This window comes from Bombus terrestris, chromosome 2, assembly GCF_910591885.1.
Source record: "Bombus terrestris chromosome 2, iyBomTerr1.2, whole genome shotgun sequence".
Lineage (NCBI taxonomy): Eukaryota > Metazoa > Arthropoda > Insecta > Hymenoptera > Apidae > Bombus > Bombus terrestris.
The window spans coordinates 2,909,144-2,934,716 of record NC_063270.1 but is presented as its reverse complement, the minus strand read 5'-3'; the positions used below and the strand labels follow the sequence as shown (position 1 = coordinate 2,934,716).

The window sequence follows — 25,573 nt, the reverse complement described above, 5'->3', positions numbered from 1 at the left end:
ATATCCGAAAGGTGAACAAGCGTTTGTGTATCACAACTGTCGAAAATTTTGCAACAATCACGGTTTATATGTAAATCAATTATTTAGTGACAACAGATAATACGAATATCCGATCAACGTTTCTTTCGCTTGATTCGCGAAGATCTTTATGCATGGACGTTCCGTAACGTGGGCTGAGCTATTTGTTAAATTATTTCATTGCGATAATAGGATGTTTGGTATTTGGATCACAGCAATAGATTATCTTGTTCGATCGCGTTTTTTGGTTCTAAACAAAGTGCAATACAAATGGGAGAATACGTACAACACAGTGATGTACAAATCGTTGGTATATTGCATACGAAGTTGATATATATTACAGTTTTTCTTCCTAATAAAAGTAAGAATAGTAAGAATATTCTATATATTTATGAAAAATTTATTTTATTAAAACGGGATTTAAATTATTTTAAGAAATAGATGATTTATTTCTAACGAGGTACATTTTGAGCTATGTATATCTTTTTCTGTAAACAACTATGCTTCTTTGTGCGGATTTGTATTCGAAAAACTTAAATATCGCATTTACATAATTTCGAAGAAACGTAACTCGATCGAGAAAAAGAACAACGATAACGAATCAATCCGCAGATGGTTTATATTGGATATTTACGACACATGAGTTTGTAACTTGAGAATATCGGCAGAATAAATGTTAGGATGTTAAAGAATGTGGCGAACTGAAGTTTCGAGTTTTCGAGCGTTACTGTTATTCGAGACGATCGACGATCGACGACGAGAATCGCTCGTCTGTCGCTTTTTTGGCATTTCCGAGCTGCTAGCTGTACGAGATACATCGTAGTTTATATTGTATAAAACATAAGACACGTATGTAGTTAATGAAGTGTTATGTATAATCCAACTCTACAATTTTCTTACCTACGCAGGAATACAGGATGAGCCTATGGTAGGAACTGCATAGAATGCTTTTTGTCGAGCTCAAGGCCTCGGCGAGATGTGAATGAATCTAAAACCTGTTCCCCTCTGCTTCTTCTTACGTGTATTCCACCTTCTTTTAGAGAAGTCAGGCACAGGCAATAAGCTCGTTGAAAGCTGCCTTAGAACCGGGTTGAATCGAGTTTGTTACACGGACTGAAATATAATCTACTTCGCGTGTATTGTCCACCGTGTAATACTTTTTGTTCTGTCGAAGCTACCTTTCGATACTACCTACTCGTGAAAAGTTGACCGAATCGATGATTCGTGTTACTCGACGATCCCTCGAGTATCTTGTGAACTCTTGGGTGGAAAATGGGCGTAAAATTTTGTTTATATGTTGCAAAACTATAGGTCGTGCATTGTCCAAGAAACGCTCCACACGAAGGAGAAATCATAATAATAACAGATTCCAAACTGCTTTCAATACTTTCCCCAAGTAATTATAGAGATATGGCTGTTATCATTCGTACCGAAAGCAATAACCTATTTGTTCCATTGTGCTGTTCACAGCAGAAGATATTTAAAGTAGAAATAATTACAACTGAAATTAAACCTTTGTCATACTCTAATTATAAGTAAGATCTTTGCAATAACTGTGATATCGTAATAAAAGCTGAGCCACTAGAAAGTCCACCCGAGAGTGAAAAAAGATAGCAGTGTTTGATAAGATCGAAACGGTTCTAGCGCAAAAAAGGAAAAAGAAAAAGAAAAACGGGCAGTCGATGGAGAGTACGAATGATTTACATACACTTTACACCACCCTTGTTTTCATCGAGTAAAACGCTATTCGCAAATACCTACTACGGAATACGGACCCTCTCAATTCCATGTCTTTACACTCCCCACTCCAGAGCCCACGTGCATCGGTGCGTAGGCAACCCTGGCGTTTCTCGGTGCTGTCGCTCCACTCGCCAGTTTCGACAGAGTCGTGCCGGTGATCGCTTCTAGCGACTGATTCGTCAATTCGATACATCAGGAATACGTAGTTCGATATCGCGTGAATCGGCGTCGAAATATCAATCTTCGATCGAGTTCGGATCTCGAAAGTTTCCTTATTTTTTTGTGAAGTTAACAAGGTTTATTTAATCAGTGCTTCGCGATATACTCGCAATTCTTGGTTTTGTGTTTTCTTATTATGCATTTCATTTGAGGAGCGTCTTCTAGTCAGAAGTGAGTTTCTCTTATATTTTCTCATACCTTTCCTAGGATTTTTCGTAAATCGTTTTATTCTGATAATTAAATTTCATTTCAGAAACGTTTGATATTGAACGAAGATTGACATTTGTCAAGATTGTTATTTATTTTTTCATTTGTGCGTTATTATAGGATACAGCGTCGATGTATTTTGGTTTGTTGTAAGATATAATTAGAGAAACGTTTCTTTCTTATTTTTCTCATGTGCTTGTCGGAACTTTTGACTTTGAATTTGTTCGAAGTGCTACTTTGTTGCGACAACGCTATGTTTTGGGCCATTTACAAACGACTTGGCTCGCGTTCAGAGCAGTTTGTATCGATGTTTACACGAACAGTTCTAAAGTTCGACATTAATTAATGCCTGGCTGGAATTTTAGCCCTCTCGTCCTGTTCGAATATCTCACGTTAAATTAAGAAACTTTTATCTTCGTGGTTAATAGCATCATAAAGTTCTTGTTTCTGTGTACGAAGAGAGAGCTTTCACAGAGACGCGTTCTAAATATGGATTCTTGTTTAAAGATTTATGTAGCAGATTTTCAAGAAGTAATATCCCTAGTTTTGTTCTGTGTTTCGCTTCTAAGAGGAGCTTCGCCTAGTAACCGAAGTTCCTTTGTTAACTCACGACCAATTAACAAAGCACTGGCGAAATGTCTCGCGATTCGTTTTATTTTTGATAATTTCGACGTTACCGAATTTTTTGTTCTTGAAACGTATAATAGATATATCGCTGTATAAAAACGCGTCATTTTAATCCAAGAACGATTTCCTTTTATTGGAATTTCAGTTTCGACTAGGAATAGGAATTCTTCGCTTTGCAAATTGTTTACATGGAACTGAATGTCGAGAAACGGTTGGCCTTGAAGACTACAAAATAAAATTTCGAGTTTATTAGCTGATTTACCGCGTATAATTAGCATGTTAGGTCCTTATAAATCGAATATACAAACAGGCAAGTGAGTTGAGCCTACATTCTAAGAAAGTATAGCAACGATGATCTCTAACTATTCTTCTGGAAAAAAACCACACAAATGCGTTTCTGCGTTTCATTGATAGGTGTTTAAGAGTCGTTGATTTGGTAATTACCTATGTACATCCTAATATATGGTATAAATTATAGAAGATACATTTAATACATCCGCGTTAATTATAATCGCAGTAACCGACGATAAATTATAGGCGAATTCTTTTCCGTGAAATGAATTCATGGATTCGCGAAATTGAAAACGAACTTGAATTATTTGTCACTCGTCATGAAAGGTATTCTTATAAATTATCTCACCGATAATGCTGATAGCCGCTATTTAATCATTTGCAAATCTTTTTACTAGAGAATTGAAATGTAATCTAATTTCGGAACGATAAATTTTCGAATAGTTAATTTAAACATTTTAGTAACTAAAGCGATTGAAAAATCTGACGTTAACATTTTTCTGTTTTATTTTTTTCTTAATATTACACGTAGCTAATTCCAAGCAATGAAAATTAATCTTTGAAAGCAGAATCATTTCAACATACATAAATTATTATTACGACGAAAGAAAGATTAGAGAATTTTTACGTGATTCTACTATTTTAAAACAGATATAGCGACTATTGTATATACATATACAAAACTATTTTGCCAAAACAATAGAGCAAAACAGTAGAATTGTACTAAACCATAATACTGTTGACACTATATACATTGGTTATACATGGTTTGGTAAATATTTTTCAACGTTGCACCGAGCAACCGTTGTAATCACATTGTGTTCCAAAGCACGATGCTACTTGAATCGATAGAATCAGTTACGAATCCGTTTACCTTGAGGTCGCGCATTTCGTAAAAAATATTTTGCTTCGATATTTATATAGCCTAACAGATTTTCCGAAGAAAAAAATATTTCTTTCTAACAGGTACGATGAAAATAGGCGGTATAAAGTATATTATGTAATACCATTGTCGTTTTACACAATGAAAAACAGGGATTTTTGTATACCGGTTGAAAGTGACGTTCTTGACTTTTTGGAACGATAGATCATCGTCTAGATCGATTGGATTCAAATGTTAAACCGGTAAGTCGCTTGCAGCTTATGCGATGAACAATGAACGGCAATTTGTATGTAGAAAAATGATGAATGAGCGTATAATGGACGGTCTTACAGTTAGACGTAGGGACAGGGAGATTGTTTCTTATGTTGGAAGCGCAAGACGACACTACGTTGGAGAAAATTGTATTGTACGACTGCTGATCCTTATTGTTAGGTTGCCAACTCGGATATCAAACGATACACGTTCCCTTTGTATGGGCGTTAATGACGATCGCGACCCCTTGTTTCATCCAGTCTTCTTACAATTAGACCCAGCTCAGCGAGTAGCAATAGCGTTCTCCTTTCCATATCTGATTTTTATTGCCCCATGCTTTCAGCTGCTTGTCATATTTATCCTGTTTAGTGTGCTCTGCGTTAACGAGCTTCGACTGGATCGAAGAATAGCTTTCCCAATGTTAAAGGTTGGGATCTTATAGTTGGTTAAATCATAATTTATGACGGTCCAGTAACATACCTAAACTATTTCCCAAATGGCATGTCTCGAATGTAAAGAATGATATATTCTTTCCTGGAATATTTCTAAACATAAACGTGTCTTGATTAAACTCTTGTTCGACTTGTACCCTTCAACACGAGTAATTTAATTTTTTCTGTAAGACCGTGTAAAAAGATCTAAGTAATTTCGGGTCTCTGGAGGCCCGAAAGACTTCGGAGAGATAATTACTGATGCTGGCTCGCTATGCATATCGCAAAGGCGATTTTGGATGTCCTTTGAAATAAAGCGAGCATCAATGTCGGCCGTATTGATGCAGGTTATTCTATATCGGCGTCAAAGGGGAGAAGGAACGAACGGTGATTTCGCCAGGCAACCTGAACTCACCTGGGTAGATTTGTCGATCGATGACGTCATCCTCGACGACTCGACGAAACAGCCACTCCTGTATGTACCTACCTGCGGCCGTGTACGCGTGTTCAATGCTTGTGAATAAAAAAGGATGAAGCGGACGGCAAAGAAGAGGCACGGCGAAGCTAGCCAATCGGGCAACGAACTCTCTGCTAGCTGATACACCTCTTTCTCTTCATCCTCTCTCTCATTCCTGTTCTCTCTACAGCCTTGTCTCTTTCTCTTTGTCCCGCTTTCGCTTCGTCGTGACTCCTTCTCGATTCCGCGACTGTTCGCTTCGCTCGTTCTTCCTCTCTTTCCATTTCGTCTCGACTCCCTTCTTCGACCTTCTTTGTCCCGATCTAATCTCGTGATCTCCATCTGACCTTCCTCTGGCGGAACCACGAACGTGTGTCATCCGGGCCCTAGATAACAGGGAGCAAATGAGAAGTTATCGCAGGTGCTCCTAACGTTAATAAAAGGGTAGGGCTGCCACACAGTTGGTCTAGGTGTGGTCACGTTTGGTAATGGATCAGGATGGATTTATCCAGATTAAAGCGGGGGAGGGGGGTTCTAATTGCACGACACTCGTGAAGTGTTTATCGGAGATACTTTACGGTTTTTCAGACGGTGTTGGAAATAGATAGGTACTGTATAGTGATATCGATTGAAGTGGGGTCTGTTCGTTGATTCAAATGACGATTCAAATAATGTAGAAATCGTTACACGTGAAATTCTCGATCAAATTTTCTATATTTATAGATTTATCAAAAAACGGATGCAATTCGTAACCGATAAGATATACCGTAATCTGCCAATCAGAATATTTCTCTTGTACGAACGTGCTAACCCAATTTTAATAATCGTACAATTGTTATATCCACGTGTAAAGTATGAACATCTCTGACGAAAGGATTAATGTTATGATACATTAAGTTACGCTCATCAAAAGCTAAAAGATGCGTTAGAAAGTCGTAGAAATTATGAATAACGTTAGCAGTTAGACGATATCGGACGAAATTAAGCGGAATAAAGAGACTTGTAATTATGCGAAACATCATGGGAGATGCATCTGAAATATATTTGAGAAACCAGGACCTCCTTTAAGTTTCTTCAGATGCTGTAATACATGTTCTTTATCCGTTGAATCTCGGTCGTGTTTCTCGTATAATTAACAAGTAAACTGATTGTGCAGTTCTATGAACGTTATAATGCGGGCCAACATTCTAATTATGCGGCTTTTGCAAGTAAACACTGGTGATTTTGTTTCTCCAGCGTGGGCATTATCGTTGTTACGTCGTTACTTTTTTCCATGCCATTCGCTATACTGTTGTTATTAGCCTCAGACGTTATTTTACATGAATATTTGGAAAAATTGGAGAGTGATGCATTTTCATTGTCCGCTGCGTGTTTGTCCTTATAGTGCTACTTTAATTATTTTTTCATATTTTTTCGAGTATTTGTATTTTCATTGCCGTTCTTAAGTCCCGTGAGACGGAAATTTAAATGCTCGTTTTAAAAAGAACTTGTCAAATTGTCAAAAAAAATTAATTTCTAAATGAATCGATGACTAAAATCTATAACGTGTATCCCTCGAGTCGTAGCAACGGCAAACGAAAACGAGAATAAACGCTAAACTCCTTAAAAAGGGCTTCCTGGAACGCGTGATTTTTTACGATTCTTTAAGAGTTTAAGCAAATTTTCCGGTAATACTACCGAAACATTGTAATACAAAAACCATGTGAACCAAGTGTTAGATTATTTTATCGACTAATTGACAGAATATAAATTATATTTTTCATTATATTTGAGAATTCTTGATTGACAAATTTCTAGTCATACAGCGTTCTAAACGCCCTACATCGAGCTATGCTAATAATAGGTAATAATCGCTGTTCAAATTTGAGGTATCACGATCCATCTAGCGAAATTAATGGCGCATATCGTACGATTCATCGTAAATTCCACGACGAGAGCAGAATTACGATATCCATTCGATCTAATGGATCGATCTATTAAAGAAGTACCACTGTGCCATTTTACATGAAAGCAACGTACCTGAACGGTACGCTGATCGTTTCTCTCCGCCAGCATATTTAATGCGTTTTCTTAATTACACATACACAAAGCGATCATTAGCGCGAAACGGTATAATTATGGTACGACCCTAGGCTAAACTTTATTCCGTAAAGATAGGTAATTGCGTCTATAGCACGTGTCATGCTTATGAGTTGCTTCTCTGCAAATAAAATTATCCGTACGCGTATTGTAACTTTCCTTTCGCAGCCACTTGCCACGGTCTGAATAAACGTTACGAGAAGATACATTGCGCGAGAATTAAGTGAATTAAAATCGTAGAACGTACGTAGCATTGTTACATAATAATTGAATTTGTTGTTTAATGATAGTGTAACGATATAATGACGATATTAACGTACGTTATACCGGTACAAACCCGTTCGCAGTATTTGCACTTGTTACGTTAATACGTAATAGCTCGTTTGGTTAATTGCGTAAATACGTTATTCCTTTAGGGAGATTTACAGTGCATAGTTAGTAGTTGAGAACTCGCTTCGTTAAAAGCTGAGCACAATGGCACAATGGAAGCTAGGTTAATGATTTCACGTAGGATGTAATTAGTGCGTGGTACTATTGTGACGATGCGTAAATGTAAGGTGGCTGGGGCTTCCGTCGTTTATTAAAAATTCTAATCGTGATCAATGGATAGAATTAAATGCCAGAGGCAACCATTTTCTGTGTAAATGCATATATCACTGGCGGATGCATTATCTTGCCGTTTGATATTTCTTATCGAAATAAGATCTCGACGAAAACGTGACCAGACAAGAGAGAGAAAGAGGTAGGGGTGGGGAGAGAAGGGAGTCTATCGTAGCAGTAATGGTTTAAGTGCAAAAACGGTAACTACGAGGCAAATTCTGACGATGAGTCACCAAAGTTTTATGCAAACACGAGTGCAACGTACCTGACCGAATAATAGAAGTTATTTCCATCGACGATCGACATAATTGCGGAAAAGCTGGAAGCTCTTGAAAAAGGTCTTCAGCCAAGGGCCACCTGACCTCGTATATACCTGCCCCTATGGGAACCTGTCCTTTGGAAGCCCATGGTTAGGGTTTCTAGTGTGTTATGGAACAGATGTCGATTATCCTGCCTCTTTGTCGTTCTTGTACACACCTCGCCACACTACGTTGCCTACGATTCTCCCACGCTGAACGTATTGTCCCATCCGTTTTCCCTTTCTTCTTTTTCTTTCTTTTTTCATTATGTTCTTTCTCCATCGAGTGTTTGCATCGAATCCATTCAGCGTACATGCTGCCGTTAGATTTGATTTTTAACAAACTGCTTTCAGAATCGTCCGTGCGATGATTGACGATTGTTGTCAGGTTATCGGGCAATGATGTAAATTCGCGTACCGATAAGTGACGTTTAGTTGTCACGTGTAATGGTACCGCCATGCACGATTTCTAATCCCTGTCTCGATAAAATTGACATCTTTTATTTTACGAGATTGAATTTGCTTTATTCGTAGTTTAAATCATGGAATTTTTATTGTTTTTTCGTCTTTCTTTCTTCGTTCTATTACTCAACGATTCTACGATATGTTTCTCGCAAATTCAATCATCGATTAATACGAAGAACTACATAATTCGCAACTCCGATCTGTTCCTGGCGAGGACTTCCGGTTTCGTTGAGGCTCAAGACGAGCTCGTATAACCCGGCACCACCAACATACTCAACAATGAATCGCCAGGTAACGATCTTGCCGCTACGTAATATTTTACATGCATACCTACAAGTTCACACCAGCCGCGTTAATTCTCGTAAGCCGAGCACGTCTCATCTACAATTTCCGCGATTCTCCCACGTTGGAACAAACATTGTTCGTTTTTCGAGTTCTCGGGACAAGGCGAACGCGAAACAACCACATCCTGGTTCGTGAGTTTACATAAATTCATCGCGTTTCGCTTATCCTGAAAACTCTTAGATCTCTTTGATCTCTCTTCTCTTTTTCGCTTTCGCACTTTCTCTCTTTTTCTCTAGACTTTGTATTCGATATCTCCGTCCGACCCGCTCTCCTCTTCAACGTGTTCGTACACAACGAAAGAAAGTACCAGCCGGTTCTTCCACATAAAAACATCCATCCCGTTAACAGAGAATTCGAGTAGAGGACAAGGAGACAAATTTTCATTGCGGTAAACGCGCCGCTAGTTATCTCGATTTGTTCCAATGGTCAATGGTAGCGCTCTGTCCGTTTTGATACTGCCATGTTCCTCCATTCTTGCCCAATACCTCTTCTTCGTTTAAAATTTGTATGCACTTTGCTAATAAACATTATTCTATAGAAATGGTGTACCGTCCATTCGGTGTCTGAATCTTTGGCCTGTTCTTTCGTACAGCAACCAGTGAAAACATGATTTCACGTTCAAGATTTGTACCAGTTGTATGACAGGAGTCGTATAAGAAATCGAGCAATCAAGTAAAATGTGTTCTGATACGGATGTGATAATATGTACATCGCTTTTCCTATGCTTTTCGTATGGTCAGGAATGGAAACTTATTAACTTTATGGAGTCGAAATTTGTATATGAAATAATTTGCTGATAAGATTGGTCTTATCAGAGATTGCTTATTAATAGATAAGTCGTCAAGCTATAAAAAAATATTTTAACTACTTCTATTTTCCATCAAATTTGCCTTCTCGATTAATACTACCGTCTCATGGAAATGCTCGATCTTTTTCCTCGTATCCTCCGTAAATATCTCGACGAGATAACCGTCGCAGTAAGTTAAAAGTTAAACGCAGGGACAGCCTGTGTCTTCTAGATCATGACACGATTCTCATCGGGGCGAATGATCGCATTAGATTTGGTTCGTTTAAGACGGAATGTAGGCCTGTTGATGAAAATTCCCAGCGATCGAGAATGCTGGCTTGTTTGGTACACATTTACGTTGCTTTAAAAAAAAGACAGCACGTCGCGTCGCGTTCCTGGAACACGTTTGCCAGCGTTCATTCAACGCCTCGTACTTCGCTTGGAATGGGCTGAAGTAAAAAGTTGTAATTATCACTGACTACTCTGAACGATTGCACAAACATTCTGTTGCCATCGTGCTGGCTACTAACGAGGTACGTCCACCGGGTGTTCGATTTCTGTGAAACTTGGCATGTCTGTTAAATAAGAGGAATATAAGAAACGCGTACTTATACCAGTTCTTCTTCAGCAACTACTGCGATCGAATACAGGAGAAGTGGAATATGTAGTAGTTTGAAGTCTTGTATTTCTATCATTGCTTAAAATTTATCGAAGATAGCGTTGCTTGGATTAGCTGGTATGCAGAAATATGCACTGTATATGGAAAGTGAGGTTGAATATCTTGGAATATTTCCGATATCTAAGAATTTCTAAGCGAGATTCACTGTATGGAAGCGATCGAAGAAACTATAATGTCAAAGCGATTCGAAATAAAAGTATCTTATTTTTAACCACGGAAGGTGTTTGTTAAACCTTTGTTATTTCAATTTTATCGTATTTCATATTCGGTTAAATATATCGATTGTATCAATTTAAAAACATCCCGTGAACAATCATATTTATCGAGCGTTAGATCCTCGTGAACATTCCAATCCGACATTCCAAAATATTTTCGTCCGTCGATTAAATTAAAAACGAAGAACGTAGTCCCCGATCTGGTACGATTCTTGGATCGGCAAATCCGCTTTCTACGCGAGTCGATTCGCTGTGGGCTATGGCAGTTCTTTCGAAAAAAAGACCAGTCGAGGACAAGCGGTCGATGTTCGAAATCATGAATCTGTGTCAGACGACGAGCCCGTTCGAGGACGCTCGAAATCTCATAGTTTTACTTTCTACGGTCCAAATAAATGAAAATATAGTGTACAAATAAAAGATTAAAACCAAGAAAGGAAGACGACCGAAATACCGTGGCACCGATTTCGTTCGGCTGGTTGTCTCATGGATAACGACGAATCATCGAATCGAATATCGATTTATCCTTTAGCTTATACATGGTGGATGCAGTAACCGTGTGTTAACATCGGATAGTATATCGAGCAATAAAATGGAACCGGTTCTTCGAATTCGCAAAAGGAAAGATGCGTTTTCTGGACTCGTCATCGTCCACGCAGAGATCCTCATTTTTGCGGCAAATATAGAAGAGGAGATCGCAAATTATGGTTATGTTAGAATTACAATGAATTAGAAATTAAACTAGGATTATGTTATGAATTATGAATTATGTATCGTACAGCGAGAAGCGTTACGTATCACGTCGAAAAAATGAATTTTGGTAAATGATATCGAAGTTTACGAGAGTTGTTAACGAATTGAAACTGCATGGGGAAAGTGATGGGGAAAAAGAGTATCGAGTGAAAGTTGTTGGGTTAAAAGCGTTGAAACGTTGCTCCCTAATGACGCGAAACATAATTTTTGGAATCTTTTACTCGGCTAAAGTTTACTTGAAAGCTCGGTACTTCGACTTAGAATAATTTCCTCGAGTCCTATTGCAAACGGTGATTATATTTTAAAACAAAATAGACAATGGGTTCTAACGAAGGACGGCAGCCGTATTTTAAACCAAGTTATGCACGTTCATCATCAATTGCAGCGACCATTCATATTCTCACGTATTGCAAGCTGTGAAAGTCAATCAAATGACGGAGCTATTTTCGTCTTACCTTCGGCAAATAATGGTTTACATACTTTCAATTTCTTCCATACTGTGATACCTGACAATAAAATGTTTTTGAAATCTTGAATTCAAATAACGGTCGACCAAACCTTAACTTTGCTCTTGCCTCTCTTTGATAAAAAAGAAGACATTATTGAAGTTATTCGATATTTCCAAAGTTTCATTTATTACGTGGAAAGTACAATAATACGTAGTCTTTAAAATAGAATAGTCGTCAACGCTAAGGAAGGAATCAGTGGCTGGCTAGTAATGGGACATCTTAGGACTGGGCTGTACGTTTCGCGAATAAACGACTATCGCGATCTTCTCGCGCGATTTTTTCTCCGCGCGCCTGTCGAAGATCAGAGACCCAATCACCCACATTTTATGGTCAACTTACTTTCGCTGGTTTTAATAGCGCAGCTACACAGCAGCATGCAAATGCATGCAGCTATACGCACGCTGCTTTTAACCTCTTGCACCTCCGTTTGTAGCCAAAGGATGCAAGGCTAACCACGTATCCGAGCGGATGTAACGCGTAAAAATATTGCCGCTAACACACCGTTCGATGAGTTTTCGTGTTTGACCCCTGCTCCAGCCATCATGCACCATTGACTTCCCTCGGTGAACACAAATTTATGGACGAACTTGAGAAAAACTCTATTTATTTGCGCATACATCTTTAATTTTATAACATCGATGTATCGTTACTACGTTTTTAGTTACAAAAATTTCTTATTAAATTACGATGTTTCATGAAGTTTCCCAAAGATACGCTTACGATGTTACTCGATCTCGTTTCAAATACGCAATTCGATATTTGAGTAATTCGCTATAAGGTAGAGAACTAAATCGTAATCGTTAATTTTACCGGATCGTCTCAACGTCTCGTTAGTTAATAACTATCTGGAGACTCGGGCTGGGACATGGAACTTGTGCAACCGTGCCATACGTCGTATTTCATATTTTACAGCGTATAGCTAGCCTGCGCAGACACGCGGCCATAGCGTGTCTACTCCAGGCAGATTTTTCGCACGAGCTGCCAGCGTGTACGTACGCACGCGGCTTCTTCGAAGGCATGTCCAAAGCACGTCTAAACGTCGACTGGAATAAAGTCCGGTATGCACCCGGCCGTAACTGTAATGCATCTCGCGTCACCTATGATCTCGCACCGTTATGTTACCTTGAAATAGGTGAGTAGCCAGTTGGTGGCTGTGGCTCAGCCCGTAAACCCGACCTGCAAATTCGAACCGCAAACTTCGCTCACTGTTTGATAAACGACAGATATTCGTTCTCGAAAGCGGACCGATGCTTACATATACGTTCCGTGGGAAGCGGAAAAAAGCTAGAACAGGCGGAAAAAACGAGAGCGTGGAAGAGAGACGAACGCGCGACGGGAAGCTGGCTCGACAGGAAGCGGCCGTTTCCGGTGTTCGGGACGACATCCTGATGATGAATCTATTTCCGAAGGAGAAACAAGCGGGGGCGAGACTCGTGGCTGACTGGTGGGGGTGTGGAAGCGAGTTTTCGGTGCACGATCGTATGAATGAAAAGTCGAGTCGAAGAGGAAGCCAATCAGCTGGTGCATCGTGTCCGGCTTCGTTCTACCTCGCTGGCTTTTCTTAAAACGGTGCGTGGGTGCTGTTTTTCTTTCTTTGTAACTCGACGAGATTTAATCGGTGGCTTTGGTCAGTCGCGTTACGTGTTGCTGTGTTTCCATGAAATCGTGACGATCTAACGGGTTTACGAGAACGATCGCGTTGTTCGTTGTTAGTTCGATACGCGCTACTGTGATTCTCCGCGAGAAGTTGCACAGAGGATGGGTCGGTATTTTGGTTTCGGACGCTGTAGCGCGAGAGAAGGCTGGAGAGAAGGGAGAAGGATGGAGAGACGTGGAAGCAGCTTTGACGTCGCTCGTAGGATTTGGGCAAAGGGACGAATTAAAACGAAGGTGATATCTCTTGATTTGTCTACTTGTAACGGCGTGGATTAGAAAGACGTTTGCGATGCTTTTGACGTGTTACATCTAGGGAGGACTCAAACTGCTGGGAATTGTTGTTTCATATAGGCGTTTGCATTTATATTGTGGCATTTGTAGTGTGATCATTAAAAGTTACGCTAAATATATGAGCTATATACATATAACTACAAGCATTATCTGAATTTTTTGTGAAAATCAAGATTCGTGTTGAAACGCCCGTATCGAATGGACTGGTAGATTTGCCGCAATCAAAGGTCTCGGTATTCTATGTTTTGTATTATAAGTATAATGTTCGTTTCAAAAAAGGCTATTAGACGCCTTAATTCGACTCGAGGAAGCGCAAGAAGATTTATAACTCGTGGGCAAAAAATGGTAATTACCTTTGCAATCTGAAACGTCTGTCTCGACCGTAAGCTAATGATATGTTTGAAAAGCGATATATAACTCAAATATAGTCTGGCGAAAGTCGAGAGAGATTTTATTAATACTCGTTGATATTGTTTATCGTTCGATTAAAAAATGCGCTAATCTCGCCCGTATCGTGGCTCCGAGCGCTCGTACTCGCGGAGAAAGCTCGAGTTAATTTTTAATTTCGTAAAATAGGTATGGAAAGTTACAGAACACCCTGAGATATAAATTAACTAAGCGTAACGTCAAGTAGAAATGCGCGGTACTCGTTGGAATTATCAGCAGTTGGGACATGAACTGAATCAGACTGACTGTAAATAACCGGTAATGATAACGTAAAAAGATCTTATTACGTTTTCACCAGCAGTTGATGCAGCAGTGATTGATATGAAAATGATAAATTCTCACTTTAAGAAAAAGTAACGCGTAATATTCGAACAGGTACAGATCTGATTTGGTTTGCAGCTATAGTTGGTCGAATTTATTTGACGCGAATCGTTGGACGGCGATCTTTCGAAGAGCGTCGTAATTGCGACCGGATGCATGGAACGTCTCGAACGCGTCGCGTACGTGTGCGCTTCGTCTAGGAAAAATGCACGCCACTTCGTCGCGACATGTGCTCTATGTGATATACACTTATACGGCCGGCCGAGACACGTGGGCAACGCTACATGCGCTTTTTTCCCTGTCTCCACACCCTGTTCCCTCTTCTCCAATCCTAGAACATTGTGCCGGTGCTGCCTACATAACGGGTGATACGTATCAAATCAGAATAAATTGGCGAAAGAAATTGAGCAGCGTTTTGAAAATTTTTCCTTGAGATTTGATCAGTAAAGGATAATTTTGATTCGGAGCGTTAGAAGATAAATATATTTAACAATGAACGCCGAGAAATCTACTTACATCGAATGCAATTCATATGGGCAATATCTTTAAACGATGTGCAAAACAAATCGAAACAGTTCACCGATCGCTTTAATGGCCCATAAATTCTTAAATTGCGTTGCTTCGTACGGTGACATAAATAATACGCTTTTTTCTGTTTTATTTTTGTCAATTGTTTGTTTGTTGATTTTTTGAATCAGTGAAAATTTATGTTTAATACCTTCCTGCTTAATACCTCTAGCAGCCTCATAAACTACAAGAAGCTCTTTCATCTCAATGTTACTAATATACATTAACGTCGCGGTTTTCAGTGGTCGTATTAATTCTCGTCGGTTATGATTAATAGAAATAATCATGGTAAAGTATCTTCTGAGTATATCGTGGTACGTGGTTTAAATGTATATTGGTAATATCCTTAATATTCAATACTGACCTTTCACTTCGGACTAAGCGTGGGTTCTTGATTAATTGCGTATAGAATATTTCTATCGAGCCTGATATTTTGTAGAATACTCTATTTCGTATCCAGATATACAAGTTCCGATCGAATAACACGTAAAAGCTGGCACGACGCGATTCCTTGTGGAAACAAAAATACAGAATCAAACTTTTTCTCTTCTCGGCAGAGTTTTCCAGAAAACCGAAATTGAAAATTGAAAATCAACTATGCTTGAACGTGGCTAATTCTGGACAGGGTGGGCAGTAAATAATCGACAGGAGGTTATTCTACGTATGAAAATAAATAAAATAAGAAAATGTGGAATAACATTTTTCCGTTTAAGAAAATTCATTTTCAAGGAAATAGAAATTTTATTTTCAAGTTTAGTTAAAAATCGGGCTAGTACACGTGTATGATAGATTTTCAATTCTCTAATTTTTTCTCGGAAGCAAAGCGTCTTGTGAAACAATTGCATTCTACATTCGACTTACTTTCATACGTGGAATGATCTCTCGACGATTTAAGTAAGTAGTCCCGTCCAGTTTAGAATTAACCATGTTCAAGTATACTTGATAAATCTTCAAACTCGATTTCCTCGAAAACTAAGCCGAGGATGAAAAAGTTTGATTCTATATCCTTTTTATTTTTCTACGAAGAATCGCGTCGTGTCGGTTTTTACGTGTTTCTTTTTGATTAATTTTATATTTTCACTCTTCGGCCTGTATGATGATTGGATGAAAGCGAGCAAGTTATTTATCTCAGTCATATAGGTTTAACCGGAGCCAGTGGAAATAATTAATCGTAAAAAAGAGAAACGCGGTCGCGATCATTGAACGCGTGGTGGAATATCGCAGAAAACGGATCGAGATACGAAGAGAGATCGCGGCATGAAATGACGAAGGGCGTCGGTTATTATTAATCGTTGTTCGCACGAGAGACATCGAGGAGGAAGTGGTGCATGAACGCGATCGTTGCTGGAACTTGAGAGAGGGCCGTGGGCAAAGCGATCGCTCGTTTTTGAGACGCTCGATATGGGTGGATGTAACTCGAAGCTGGGAACGGGTAACGCACTTTCGACCGTAGCCGTTAAGGCGTAAAAGCGTGGTAGTGATAAAGTTGGCGTGAGTAGGAGAGAGACTTGTTTTTCGTTCGCAGACCGATACCTATAGGAAACGTTGCTAAACGTTCTTGGAATGCTGGGAAAATGATCGATCGATGATCCGAACTTTTACTAAACTTTATGCGTCTCTTTGTTCATCGTGATTCGAGCGTTGGTACAATGTCTTCTTCCGTTCCTTCTTCTATATTTCTTTTTAACTTTCGTATGAATTCTAGAGTATTAATACAAATGTATTTATATTAATAGTTATTAATTAGTACTTTTTTTCTATATATAATATTAATTATTTATAAGGGCACATGAAAATTGCGTTTAGTTGTTAATAACGATATATCGTTTATCGATAAAAGCGCAGCAGTTGCAAGTCATGAATATCTTACAAGAGGAAACTTATTCGGTTGCAGTCAGTCGTATCTATTCGCTTATGTAATCTCGATATCACCATTTTTTCAGGCTATCGCGATGCGTCTGTTCAAACGACAGAGTTCTGATACCAGCCCACAGCTAGTTTCGGCTACTCCATTATCTCAGGATGGAACAGCGCCTTTGACAGTGGCGGAGGAAAATTTCGGTCGAAGTAGTAAAAAACTGCACAAGGAAAACGATGGATCAGGTCGGATATCCATGAAGGAAGACGATAGTGAGTCGCCGTTCTTGAAACCGTCATCGTCGGAATTATGTGTTTCGAATCGAAAAGGTAACGACTAAATACCGTAGTAAAACTGTAGGATACGGCGTACAATGAGAATTAACGTATCGAATCTGGTTTACGTCACAGGAATTTCGACATGGGGCAGAAAAGTAGGTCGAAGGTGGGATCAGTTAAAGAGATCGGACAGCTCCGAATTGCTTTCGGTTTCGGGCCGACGGAGACGATGGAGCCCGAATCGAAAAGGCGGTGTAACAGACGAGAAAGAAAACGTAAATATGTTACCTTCGTTCATTTCATTTGACTCGATAACTAAGCTGATTCAGACATTGCCACTACGGTAGGTAAGTAACAAGGAATTTAATATAATGCAGTTTTTGAACACTGAAATTTAGTCGAGTAGCTTAGTGAAACGATCAGCTAAGCCGATCCAAATGTTTAGATTTTTTGGTCAAGTAAGCCGCAATTGGTCGCAGTCCAAATTTACATTTTTTAATGCTAGGAAGTTTGGTAATTATACCGGTTTATAGGCACAAACTGTTTTTCGAACAATCTCGGGTATTTTTTTAAATCAGCTAAGTAGAAAGATTTTTTTGGAAGGCTTGAAGAAAACAAGTAAAATCATTAAATTTTGGGTTTCTATCAAATATTAATAAGCAAATATATGTGCGATATTATGGCAGAATATTTTTCTATCATTATAGTATTAATTATTTGATATTAGTTGTGTATTGTTTAACCGTTAGAGTTTAAAAAGTTTAAACAATATGTTTTTGATAATGTACCTATAGTTATATTAATAAAACCATTATAATCATATTTCCGCCTATATTTTCTTCTTTTCTCCTACTTGAGAAAATCTAAACTACTACAGAAAATCTAAAAATTTGGATCTACTCGACTAAACCCTTTTATTACATTACTGAACGTGCCTTAAACGTTTAGTAGTAAGTTGCTTACTTTCTGCTGCTGCCACAGCGGCAGAGTATCCATGAGGATTTCTCCACGTACGAAAAAAAAGTAAGTCGCTTACTTGTTACTTACCACTTGACTGGCTATTCGTCTGATCCTTTTGAGTATCCTTTTTTCAGCCATGTATCGTATTATACTTAAGCAAATTTTTATCACATAGTTGTATTATTGTACCTTTTACATTGAAATCTTTTAAGTAGTTGAAGAAAATATGTTATGGATAAAAATTATGTACAGAGTCACGTATTTATTCGCATCTTCTTTCGATCTAATGCTAAATATCTAATTTGATGGAAATCGTGATTTCCAGGGTATCAGTGGTTCATCCGAATTACCAAAGCCAAAGAGAATTTCCAGAGTGGAATCGTTACGAAATTTATTCAAAAGCAGCGAACGAGGTAGCGGCTACTTGAACAACGACGTGTCAGCTAGAAATGTGACGATACAAGAGGAGGATGTTACCTGCATCAGTCATTATCCGATGGAAAAGGCTTTGAGCGAGGGTGCCATAAAGAATGTCTCCTTTCGTAGGAGCTTGGACGATAGTCGACTAGATCGCGGAACGATACTTCACGAGAAAAAGAAGCAGCTCAGTCGCAGCATCCAGAACCTCCAGGAACAACACCGAGTTTTAGATTATATTTTGAAGAACCAGGATATGCTTAAGACTCGAGAAGGAACGGCTTTCGCGAGAGAAACATTGGAAAAAGTCAGAAGTACGAGTCCGAAACGACATACGAGTCAGACTACGACGGATGATGGCAAAAGCAGTGTTTCCACGCAAACCAGAGACTTTTTCAATAACCATCTTAGCAATATTAAGAGAAATCTGTTTAACGTTCGCGCAAGTGGCAGTGACTGTGACAGGTGAGTGGTTTCTTTCAGATCTTGTTCATGTTCGTTGGTTGATTGTGCAGCCATTGATTATATTTAAACATACTTATTTAAGCATACTAAGAAACTACTTTTACTTGGTGCGCTTAGCTATGGAGTCTTACATTTCTCGAGACTATTTCTTCTAAGTTTCTTCTTTCAGTTACAGAGCCGACAATCACAGACCTTACTCAGCGACTGGCCTGGAGGAGCTGATGAGCAATCTGCGATTAGGATGTGACGAAAGTGGTTACGATTCCGACAGCACGCGAGCTGGCGCCGATTCTCCAGACAGTGAGAACTCCGTTCCACCGATGTTAAAACTCCGTAGTTTCTCCATAACGTCGGACGATTACCATGGCATCGATTTATCGTTACCAGTCAGCACACCGATAAAACAAGACGTGACAACGGGAACTGAAGAAAACGAGTCGGGTCCTTCTCGTCTCGAGAACACCGTCATCATAAACAAAAGTTTATTAAGCGAATCGGCAACGACGAATATAACCGCAGTAGCTTCAGATGGAGACAGCACGGACAGTTGCGATGAGGATACTTTCGTAGGATTTACGGAATATTCTGTGAACTGTACGGTCGGACAAACAAAATCTAGCAACGCAGCATCTACGTCAGAAAGATGCGACGATGGAACGTCGAAAGTATCTTTGAGTGGAAATTTCGAAGATAAAAGAACATCCTCGACCATACCTATGAGCAAAGAACTGTCGAAGATACCAGAGAGAAAGTTGTTCGCGAAGCCGGAACAAACACTGCAATTGTCGCAAGCGGTGAGGGTGCAGAATTTACAAAAGTCTCAGATACCGTTAAAGTCTCGGAAGTGCATCGACTCCAGCGTGTTGAGTTTGTTGGATAACGCGGCATCTCCGTGCAAGGATAGTCCACCAGCGACGAAAATTTGCGCGACACTTGTCAATAGCCCCCTGCAGTACTACAGTCCAAAGAGATCGCGGTCAAACATGGGGCCGGATGATCCTGAGGTTGTCCATTGTAGAAACAAAATAAAAAAATCTGAACAAATAACTAAAGTCGATCATGCAACGTCAATTCCACCAACACCAGCGAAGACCTTGGTTCGTCGAGAGCTAAAGACTATGAAATTGTTCGTGGAGAAATCTGGCAACCTTGGCATTTCCGTAGAAAGGAAAGAAGCTGTTAGACCTTTCTATGTGATTTCAAAGATGGACGTAAATGGAGTGGCAGCTAAATCGAAGCAATTTCGAATCGGTGACGAGATCGTTCGGGTTTGTGGACGTAGACTACGTGGGATGTCGATCCTCGAAGCTAGAAGCGCGTTAAAAACATGTTCGGGAACAGTGGAATTGCAAATAGCCAGAGAACCGGCTTTCGCTTTCGGTGAAGAGCTAGGTGACACGTGGGGCGACACTCTTGTACGCACTCGAAGCGACTCCGAGGTGTGGACGTTGAAACAAGAAAAAATGAATGAAAAAATGGAAGTTGATGTTTCCGATTCCATAAATGTACGACAAGAAACCCCTTCTCAGTGTAAAATAATCGATACCCTGATGAAGGATGGCACGAACTTATCCGCGAATTCTATGGAACGAACGAAAAGCGAAAGTGAAGCAATTGTGAGAAAAGAACCTAGCGAAAAGATGACTGGCATGAGAAAATTTCAGGTAGTACGAAAGCGAGCTATCATTCCGGTTTCCTGTTCGCGTAGGGCGACTAGTTTGTCCATGAATTTGTTGACCATCACCTTGGAAAAGGGTGCTCCGAAGAAATTAGGATTTTCTATAGTAGGTGGATCTGATAGTAACAAAGGATCCATGGGTATTTTCGTGAAGGATATCATGGCTGGTGGCCAGGCGGCCGAAGAAGGAACTTTGAAAATCGGAGACGAGATTCTAGCGATCAATGGAATTTCGATGGACGGATTGACGCACGCGAAAGCGTTGCAATGCTTCAAGGCTGCCAAAGCTGGGAAAATGATTCTTCACGTGGGTCGTAGAGACCCCACGCACAAACGGTCGGGTTACAAACGATAGAGAGAATTTGGGTGTATATAACCGTGGGTTAGTTTCGGTGCTTTGCTTCTTTAATCAACTATCTATCGCCATTGCTTTCTCCTTACGTAACAGATCTTTGCCTTTTGTCATTTTTAACTAATAACAAATATAATTCACCTTTAAATTTAGTACCGAATTTAAAATTAACTTCTCCGAACTTCTATTTTATTATATATTTCCATATATTAACCAGAAATTACTTATATTACAGATATATCATTCAGTCGAAGTCGTACGATTGCCTGGATAGACTAACGGAAACCGGAGACGAATAAGAAATTCGAGAAATCAATCACGGACCATCATCAAAATCACATTATATCTCATTTTTTTAAATGAAATTCATCGAAGAGTGATTATTATCTTTTCTCGTTTTTGCAAGTAAAAAGACAATGTATATATTTCATGTACGATAAAGCACGTTTTTACGATTCCTCGCCATTGTAATATAGATTAGTAACTATCACATTTCATTTTCGACGAGTTTGATATAAACAATCAATGTATTTTCTTTTAACGAAAATTTACATACCAGTGATCGATTTATAATCAACATAGCAATTCTCTTTTCATGTATTCGTTATTCTTATGCAAATGAACTCATTTTCTTAAGATGATTATTGTGATATTGGTTGACTATTACTAACTTTTGTTTTAGACTAATGAGAATCATTAATTTTTTTTATTCTATAAACAATTGATTTGTAAACGTTGTGTTTCTACTATGATAAGCTTACATCAATTATTTAAATAATCAAATTCGTTGCAATATACAGTAAGTTAAGTAGTAAAGTGAAGAGTAAGAAACGTACGTGTTAATCTTTGTTATCGGTTTGTGTTAAATTATAGTTCGGAATTATACTCGACTTTTATAAAAAAAGATTGGTCCATTTAAATGCGCCTTTGTTTATGATATCAGAATCATAAAGATCAATGATGATTATAACTATAATTGTAACAGATTACTATACATAGTCATATCCTGTTAGATGTAGTACGCTAACACTTCGGATCATGGCTGTTCGATTTATTTGTCAGTGTAGCGCGGATTTCACCTATGTTTTGTTTAAAAAACACATGTTTGTTTAATACGAGCTATACGCAAGTTCGAGTGGAGATTTATTAACTGGGATGAGTACTCATCATGTACTTACTACTCAATTATGTTGTAAGCGTAGTATTTAGATGGTTAATGATGTTAAGCTACTGACTGACATCTAGAATGTCTACCTGAGAAAAATGCTGTGATATTCATTGTAGTCGTACTAGCTGCTATCGTACAAACTGTATTTAAAATAAATTTGGTTTTGTTGATAAATGAATGTATATAGTTAATTCGCTTTCTCCGTTCCATAATCTTTTGACTAGCATCTACCTTTAAGTGATTTCTTTATTAAGGACGTAAAATGAATAATTAACGTAAAAGTGCCGTATAATTGTCTTAATTTTTGTATTAATTGGATACAAAAGTTCTATCTTACAATGACGAAAATTCTAAGAAATTTATAAAGTTGGCATATATTATAAGAAAGACTACATAGATACAACATAGATATAACATCACATCCGACTAAATGTTTGCACAAACCACCTACATATTACGTTTAAAAGAATAAACACTTTTACAGTTACAAATGTAAAAACCTTATATAGTAAATTCTGTTCTGATTTCAACAATAATACTACATATTTTATATTTTATATCATCTATAATTGCATTACAAATACGCTGGTATATAAAGAATAATTCTAACTGGAAGCAGCCTTAGAATAAATAGAAAGAGAAAGAATCTGCAATTATTTTTACGATAATACAGGATAAGTTGGTAACTGAATACTGGTGATATGATACTAAATAACAGCAAAGTAACGGCATAATCATTCTGATGGAAAAAGGTAACTAGGTCGGGGATCTCAACCAGATTAGTTGAACCAGGATAGCTAGGTCGAGATTTTGGTGTAGGATAACTAGTCTAAGAGACTGGAGGTAGATAACGTGGACCAGGGCGTGGTGTTACGTGATAACTACGTGGAGGAGCGGATGCAGAATAACTGGGTCTAGAGATGGGAGAATAGCTATACTTTGAAATCGGAGTAGAAGTTGGTGCAGGATAACTGGGTGGAGGAGCTGGGGCAGGATAACTGGGTGGAGGAGCGGGAGCGGGATAGCTAGGTGGAGGAGCTGGCGTAGGATAACTGGGCGGAGGAGCAGAAGCAGGATAGCTAGGTGGAGGAGCTGGAGCAGGATAGCCAGGTGGAGGAGCTGGGGCAGGATAGCTGGCGGGAGGAGCTGGCGTAGGATAATTGTATCCCATAGTCGTGGGACGCGCTGTCGAGTAGTCATATGTCGGACTAGAAGCCGAAGAACTTGCGAACGATGCTGCGTTAGATGCTCCGTAATTATTCACCGTTGGTCCGACTGGTCCAATTATTTTAACCGCATTGGACGACATTGCAGATGCGGTGCTTGATGCGTAAGTGACGGGTGCTTGAGAAAGTTGTTGGATTTCCTGACCATATGGTGGTAGATAAGTTGGCGCTGGTGTAGAAACTCGTATTGACGGAGGCGATATTGAGACAGGCAAGTAGATTGGCGACACTGGTGGAGGCAAAGGAGGCGGAGGTGGTGGCCGTGACGGTGGCGAAGGCGGTAAGTAAGTAGGTGTTGGAGGCGTTGGTGGTGGTGGAGGCGGCGGTGGCGGTGGTGGTGGTGGTGGTGGTGGTGGTGGTGGTGGAGGAGGCGGTGGCGGTGGCGGTGGCGGTGGCGGTGGCGGTGGCGGTGGCGGTGGAGGCGGCGGTGGAGGCGGCGGCGATGGCGGTAAATAAGTAGGCGGTGGCGGTGGTCGTGGTGGTGGAGGCGGCGGCGATGGCGGTAAATAAGTAGGCGGCGGCGGTGGTGGTGGTGGAGGTGGCGGTGGCGGTGGTCGTGGTGGTGGAGGCGGCGGCGATGGCGGTAAATAAGTAGGCGGCGGCGGTGGTGGTGGTGAAGGTGACGGTGGCGGTGGTCGTGGTGGTGGAGGCGGCGGCGGATGCGGCGGTGGTGGTAAATAAGTAGGTGTTGGAGAAGGGCGAGGGGGAGATGGTGGAGGTGGAGGAGGCGGAGGAGGTGCTGGTGGTGGAGAATATGAGTAACGCGGCTGTGCAGGGGCTGGTGCGGGATAAGAATAATCCGGCCTAGAAGATGGTGGCAATGGGGTGGAATAGGGATAACTTGGCGGTGAAGGAGGTGGTGCCGGTGGGCCGTAATTAGGTGCAGGCAAGGTAAATGGTACTGTGGGAATGTTGTAAGTATATCCGGCTTGCCGAGCCGTCCGTAGACCCTCTCCGGCGGCGTAGTTGATCAACAGCACTATCCTCAACTGCGTATGTGGACAATTAGCGAATATTTAAACACGGAGTGATACTTATTGAGTTGTTTTCAAGAAACTACGTACCCATTTTAATGCCCGCATAATCAACTCGCGTATAGCAGGAATACAAAAGTGTCAACGCCTTTTATACGTACATCTCCCATCGTTGTTTAGTGAAACCGCGTTATTTCATAAGATTTCATAAAATATAGTCGCGAGCTAGCCATTAAATTATTCGTGTCCTAATTGCACCGAGGACTATTACATGCAAGATGATTATACCCCTCGAGTAGGGTGTTTTTGTAACATGCTGTTCCTCTTTTCATACTCAATGCTCTCGTTGTGTAAGAACAATGAGAGAAGGAACGCTATATTGTTGCAGTTTGGAGCGCATAATTTAGTAGCAATACCTAAGGATACTTGTTTATCTAATTCGTCACAGTGTCGTCATAATCACGTCAGAATCATAATGGTTCTGAAATAATTTTATATAAAACTGTCAAGGCTAAAAATACGCCCGGCATTTCAAAGAAACGTTTAAATTATTTTCTATGTTAGTATCGTACGTTAAAATTTAAGGGGTACGTTATCATGGTTTATTTTCCTAGGTTACGTTGCCTTCTATGGATATTTTTCTTTATCAATTACAATTTTCAAGTAAATGTATTAGGTTGTCCGAAAAGTATCTTTCTTTTACAGACACGTCTTTTACAACGCATCTGTATACAAATATGAAACCTAATCTGTCAAACGTTGTGATATTTATCTTGATAAAGCAAAATGGATCATTCGTAATTCGATAAAATAATATAAAACGGAAAATGTGCATCCATTATTTCTTTACAAAACGAAAAAAACTTCTCACACGGCCTAATGGTTTATCGATTGTTCAATGAACGATTATAATTATACGTTACAAAAATTGCTTTTCGTAGAAAATAATTGCTAATACATATTGTTAGATCTTACGTACCGTGGCAATATTCACAATCTAACGCAAATTCACGTCACTTCATCAATCACTTCGTCATGCGAGTCGTAACAAAACACGATTCAC

At 39.6% G+C, this 25,573-nt stretch overlaps 2 protein-coding genes across 6 annotated transcripts; one reads left to right on the top strand and one right to left on the bottom strand.

Annotated features, from left to right (window-relative positions):
* Positions 1 to 1,892: 1,892 nt before the first annotated feature.
* On the top strand, positions 1,893 to 22,484 carry LOC100649614. 5 transcript variants are annotated; one of them, XM_048410296.1, is made up of 8 exons: positions 1,893 to 2,148; positions 12,765 to 12,984; positions 13,076 to 13,421; positions 17,078 to 17,321; positions 17,403 to 17,545; positions 18,556 to 19,112; positions 19,282 to 21,126; positions 21,378 to 22,484. In XM_048410296.1, the coding sequence occupies exons 3-8, from the start codon at positions 13,338 to 13,340 to the stop codon at positions 21,439 to 21,441; spliced, it is 2,937 nt and encodes a 978-aa protein (XP_048266253.1). In that variant the 5' UTR covers positions 1,893 to 2,148; positions 12,765 to 12,984; positions 13,076 to 13,337; the 3' UTR covers positions 21,442 to 22,484. The 5 variants fall into 5 exon arrangements, with proteins under 5 accessions (XP_048266253.1, XP_048266262.1, XP_048266246.1 ...); XM_048410305.1 differs by lacking the exons at positions 12,765 to 12,984; positions 13,076 to 13,421; XM_048410289.1 differs by lacking the exons at positions 1,893 to 2,148; positions 12,765 to 12,984; positions 13,076 to 13,421 and adding an exon at positions 13,465 to 13,742 and having other exon boundaries at positions 19,288 to 21,126.
* Positions 22,485 to 23,139: 655 nt separating this feature from the next.
* On the bottom strand, positions 23,140 to 24,618 carry LOC105666382 (vegetative cell wall protein gp1-like). The gene is made up of 3 exons (XM_048411073.1): positions 24,601 to 24,618; positions 23,939 to 24,525; positions 23,140 to 23,875 (listed from the first exon to the last, which is right to left on the bottom strand). The coding sequence occupies exons 1-3, from the start codon at positions 24,616 to 24,618 to the stop codon at positions 23,140 to 23,142; spliced, it is 1,341 nt and encodes a 446-aa protein (XP_048267030.1).
* Positions 24,619 to 25,573: the final 955 nt, after the last annotated feature.